The following is a 6,000-nucleotide window of genomic DNA, read 5'->3' on the forward strand; positions in this document are numbered from 1 at the left end:
GCATTGCAGTAGCTTTTCTTATTTACCGTTTTTCAGCGTCTAAAAGCATTATCTTTTTTTTTTTTTTAATATCTGCGAGCTGTAAAGTCTTTATGCGTGTGATTTTGATTATTTGAATTGTAGAGTCTTAGATTCCATTTCCATACTCTAAAACTGCTCTACTAGTACTTTGTAAATTTCCCCTTTTTTGTATTTGCTTTGAGGTGTAAATTATAAGTGTTTATTTTCATGCTTGCATGCACATGCACGTGTGTATGTGTGCGCGGCGCGCGTGTGTGTGTGTGCGCACTTCCATATGTCTCCTCTGTTGGGCCTTAAATCGGCTGAAGAGAGGCTCCATATGTTTGAGTGAGGATGGCTAAAAAGCAAAGTTTTTTGGGGGGGGGAGGTGGACAAAAGGAAAGACAGACATGTGAGACAACAGCAGGTGAATGAGAAGCATCATGCTGAGAGGAACTGCTTTCTGTTTGTTTACCATTCTGCACGTTGCTCCGCCTATCAGGGGAGACAGAGAAAGAGGCAGAAACTGTGAGACGGAAAGAATGAGAGAATACTCTTTGATCTTTCTAAGCACGAGCAGCTCTTCTGTTTAACATTCAACTGCATCTCCATGACGTTTGTTAGCTCTATCTTTCTCCTCGATCTGAACGGCAGTATAATTTGCGATTGTTTGTGGGGAAAAAAAAGAAGAGACATTGATTGTGGAATCTTGCAAGTTGGTGTTAAAACAAATGAGAGAATAGCTATTGATGGATATGTTATGGAAGCTGCCGTAGATTCTGGTATCCATATTTCAAAATGAGTCATAAACAAGTTCCTCATGTGTCAATGGAGGTCTGCACAAGCAATTCAAACATAGCAGGGAAAATGGCCCCCAGGCACCACAATGAGTGATGTGTCTCTCGCGCACACATGCGCGCGCACGCACACACACACACACACACACATGCATGCACACACATGCCTATAACCCTCCACATGTGTCTGCAACGTCTACTTAATGAACAAGACTGTCTGCCTGAGCAGATTCCCAACTGTAATCCATTCATTAGAGGAGGGAAAGGGAGAAAAAAATTAGATGGTTTACAGTGACATTGAATAGACCCAAACTTTTAGAGAGAATCATTCTTCATGAATATATAAACAACTGATTGGAGGAACAAGTGACTCAGACATGTTTAAAAGAAACCGAGACAAGATACAAAGTGCAATTGTCCAGTTAATGTAAACTTTCCTTTAGATATATGAGGTAGAGGGAACAGTTAAATACCCAAGCTACTAATCTCCTGAACAGGTGGACATGATAAAGGTTCTGGGAACCACTCTGGGAATGACATGGAGGGATGTGTTCTCCAATAAGGAAGTGGTTTAAGGCAGATCTTAGGCTGGAAGTTCTTATAATGGAATCTGTGAAAGAACCTTTGAGTGAGAGCACAGCTTGCACCCTTTAAGCCAGACGGACCCTTCGTGTCAACTCTGAAAGCTACACTGTGAAGTATTCACTCCAGAGGTAGTTTGTCTTGTGAAGTATGTAGCAGAGACAGGCAGAAACCAGAGCCGAAGCAGGTGTTGTTGAGGGAAGCTCCTCTTCGATGAAGAGGTTCACGCCTCAGAGTGAACCATATAGATAAATGCCCAAACAAAATGCTCCAATGCTTGACTATTTTTGTTTTGTTTTCGGTTGGAGAGGTGGAATCCTTTCTTGTGTTTTCCTTGGAATTCCCAATGATCCACGAATAAGAGAGTTAACGGGAATAAATGTTACCCACCAAATATGAAAGACATGCTAGTGTCAAAAGTCTGTCCTCAGATGATACTTTAAAGCGAAATTAGTATGTGTTATGAATTGTGTGTGTATAATTCTTCTAAATGCATTTATATTATTTAAAGACAAAGCAGAATGCACATAGCAGAATAAATAGAACTCTGTTATCCCAAAAGACTTTCACACACATTTTCACTTTCTCTAAGGTCATGCTGACTTTGAAACTCTCTCTCTCTCTCTCACTCTCTCTCACTCTCTCTCTCACTCATACATACACACATACACACACACACACACACACACACGAAACAAAAAAAATGACAAGAGAGGATGGCATGAGAACCATGAAAAATCACTCAGTGAACTAACTTGGTTCAAAGCTCAGATTAAGTACACAGTTTAGTATGGAAATTGTGACTTTTATGAAAAATCAACACAATTTATCATGCAGAATGGATTCAGCCATCAATTATGTCAAGCTGATATACATATTATGTAGCCTAATGCAGTCACTTGGGATTATAATAAGGCATAATCAAATGTATTTCTGTATGCTATAACTGTGCCTATTGGGCCCTAATCAGAAAAATACATTTTTAACAGCTAGCCTTTAATTTTCATTCTTTTGCGCTCTCTCAGACAACGCTCTGATGTTTGCATGTTCTAGTTTACCAGTGGCTGTCTGCATAATTATGACCCAGATTTCCCTTGCCTCATCTCAGCAGTTTATTACCAGTGATACTCTGCCTACTGAATCTCTTATGCATGTTGTGATGTCAGGCTTTGTGTAACTGTACCTTGCGTGAAAGGAACATGACAAAATTCTGGGCTGAAAAAAAAAAAAAAAAAAACACTCAAAGTCTTTCTGTACTATGTGTCATGTCTTTCTTTCGCTTTCTGTGTCTGAGTGCAGTAAGCTGATGTGTCTTTTCTCTCTCTCTCTCTCTCTCTCTCTCTCTCTCTCACTCTCTCTCTCTTGCTCTCATCCTTTGATATTCTCTATAGGTTCTGGCATGGAGAATACACAGTGGCAGTCAGCATTAATGACTATTTGGATGTGTACTGTCCCTACTATGAAACCCCTCAGCCCCACAGTCGTATGGAGCGTTACATTCTGTTCATGGTTAACCATGAGGGTTACACGTCCTGTGAACACCGCATGAGGGGCTTCAAACGCTGGGAGTGCAATCGACCCCAGAGCCCCGATGGACCCCTCCGCTTCTCAGAGAAGTTCCAGCTCTTCACGCCGTTCTCTCTGGGCTTTGAGTTTCGCCCAGGGCACGAGTATTACTACATATGTAAGTGGTTGTCTCTTCTGCTGCCCTGCATTTCACATGGATGATCAGAGAAATGGACAGGGAGAGAGAGGGAGAACGAAGGGAGGGAGAAAGGAGATTTTCGGTATTTCCTCAAATGATATGAAGGGGGACTCTTGAAGTTGTGTAGTTTTTTTTTTTTTACTCTTCTGTAGCATGGACAAGAACAGCTCATTCCTATTAACCTCAAAGGGCTTCCGGACATTTTTGCTAAAAAGCAGAAATTTGTCTTTTAATTATGTCTTTTCTTATCCTCCACTTAAAGATGACACAGAATGCCTGGTCCTCTATGCAAGCACAAAACAATGTCACATTAAAACAGAAATAATTACGTTTTTGTCGTTCACACCCAGCTGTCAGAATAAGATAACATGAAAGAATTCTAAGATGCGTAGAGTAACACGGAGTGCAATGCCAAGTCACTAAATAATTTATATGCTAATTGCAATTCATAACAAGAGGAATTTTGACACAAGCAGACACTAAGGGGCTCACAGCCACCTGTGTGTATGTGTGTGTGTGAGTGTGTGTGTGTGTGTGTTATAATATGTAATGTGCCGAATTTTGTGATGTAGAACAATTTTGTCCATCATCCGCCATCCCTCCAAAACCCACTGCAGACAGATTCACTCTCCCATGGAGACGAAACCCAGATTATACACGCCTTTTATTTTAATGTTGATTATCTTCTGAGTGACAGGCGAGTCAGAAAGAAAAAAAAAAAAAAGAAAAGAAAAGAACAAGCGGATTGGGTGCAGTATGTTGCGGGGGCAGGGAATTTTTTAGGCAGTGTTTCCCCCACAAATCAGCAGGGCGTTGCACTGCTTATCATACACACCGCACTGTTGTCTCATCCGAAAAAAAAAAAAGAGAGAGAGAGAGAGAACGAGAGAGATTGCACAAAGAGCCCACCAAAAAAAAAAAGTTCAAAGAACAACGCCCTTCAACTGTGACGTTTCTGTCCTTGTGTCTCGCTCTCTCTCTCTCTCTCTCTCTCTCTCTCTCTCTCTCACTCTCTCTCTCTCCACCCACCCCGCCCCTCTTAAACTGATTTTGAATGCATTTGCCTCCCTGCCTCCAAGCCTGGCCCTACATTGTGAAGGCTTTTGTTTCAGGCTGAGGGTCGGACTGGGAAAGGCCCTTCTTCCCCCCACCCCACCACCACCACCTCCATTGAGGATCACCGCACCTCCTAGGGAGGATTGTTTAGATACCAGCAGCATGGTGGCTGTCTTAGGACCGGGGGGGATTGGTTTTTCGGGGTGGCGGTGGTGGTGGGGGGGTGGTAACACTGAAGAGAGATGGATTTGAGAGGTTATCGGGGGGAAGAGAGGGCTCCACTTGATTGTGTGCTGATAAAAGACCACGTCCATCAGGGCCCCACTCAGACTTAACCCCTCCTCCGTCAGCTTGCCGGGCTACATTGATCGACCATGATGACATCTTGACAGGCTGCCCTCCACCCAGCTGCTGGCGGTTGAGGTTGGGTGCTCTCCAATGAAAACCAGGATCCGGTGTGCTGGCACGTCTTAGGAATACACAATGACCCCGGGCCAGGAGGAGAAAAAAAAAGAGAGAGAGAGAGCTGAAGATGAGAAGAAAAGAAAGGGGGGGGGTTAAAGCTTAGGGATGAGATGGCCCTCAGCTTGACAAGAAACAAGAACTACGTAAATATTTGCATTTTTATTTACTTGTTGCAGCCAGGCATTTGCGAACTGCCAACAAATATATCTCAGTTATTGTTCCCAGAAGACAATCAAGCGATGGTTCTCAATTTCAGCTCAGACATCTCGTGGTACAAAGCAGGGCTGATAAATGTTCAGTCAGAGCAGTATTAGGTGGTATCTAACTTGACAAGATCCTTAAGAGTCTTGGAAAAGTGCAGATCCTGCCTGACATGGACAGAGTGACAGGTATGTGCAGGACAACTCAATGGGAGATCTTTGCTCTTTGCTCCCAGGTCAGAGACAACTGTGTGGAGTAATTTGCTATGGGAACATTGTGTGTGACGGGCCATTGTAAGTGACAGCACCATGCCACTGTGGGTCAGAGCAATTTCCGCCGAAAGAAACAAATATCAGACTTTGTTCCCGATTTGGCTGCTAAGGGGTCAAACTAAGTCTCTGGGCTGAGAGGCTTTTAAGTGTCTTTTCCGATTGTCAGTCATTCCCAGTAAATACATCTTTAAAAAAAAGTCAGTGGTTTTAGAATGGGTCAGAACTTTACACATGTCTACAAATGTATTAAGGTTTATTGCTTATTTACTCTCTCTCTCTCTCTCTCCCTCTCTCTCTCTCTTTCTTTCTTTAATTCTCCATCCAAGCTTCTCCTCATCCCAACCATGCTGGGAAGCCTTGCTTAAAGTTGAAGGTGTATGTGAAGCCCACAAGTAAGTCATGCTCTAACTCTCCTGTCCTGAACAGATGGACTCACCATAATAGAAACAGATAAAAGTAAATAGTCCCTACATGTGGAGTGGGCCACTTTTAGTTACACTGGCACCATCCTTATTCTTAAGTTATTAGAATGTGTGTATTAGATGTCTCCATACTAAAGTGATACCTTGGATGTAACAGCCATTTATTACAGATCCATTAAAAAATGGTTTGACACAGATGTCTATATGGTGTGTTTATTAGAGAAATGTGAACTAGATCATCATTCACAGTAATTAAACTCTAATTAGGTCACTATTGTAAATCCCCTGCTGGCTCTACTGCTGCGGTGAGTAAAGGTATCTATTTCCCAGCTATTTTCTAGTTCGTGCTGTCTCTCCGTGTGCGCTTGTGTGTTTCAGATGGTTCGGGCTACGAGTCCCCAGAGCCTTTCCTGACTGATCAGAGCCCTGGAGGTACAGCAGCCACCCCACACCCCCTCCTGCTGCTGTTGGCCGCACTCTGGATGCTGGTGCTGCTTTAG

The 6,000-nt window shown here is 43.0% G+C and overlaps 1 protein-coding gene across 1 annotated transcript in view; it reads left to right on the forward strand.

The window, feature by feature from the left end:
- The window catches only part of efna2a (ephrin-A2a), a 34,301-nt gene extending 28,301 nt beyond the window's left edge, over nucleotides 1-6,000 (forward strand). Inside the window, exons 2-4 of the mRNA XM_030774707.1 lie at nucleotides 2,771-3,063; nucleotides 5,405-5,470; nucleotides 5,879-6,000. Coding sequence (XP_030630567.1) covers nucleotides 2,771-3,063; nucleotides 5,405-5,470; nucleotides 5,879-6,000 — 481 coding nt within the window. The remainder of the gene's footprint in view (nucleotides 1-2,770; nucleotides 3,064-5,404; nucleotides 5,471-5,878) is intronic.

This window comes from Chanos chanos, chromosome 5 (genome assembly GCF_902362185.1).
Source record: "Chanos chanos chromosome 5, fChaCha1.1, whole genome shotgun sequence".
NCBI classification, from domain to species: domain Eukaryota; kingdom Metazoa; phylum Chordata; class Actinopteri; order Gonorynchiformes; family Chanidae; genus Chanos; species Chanos chanos.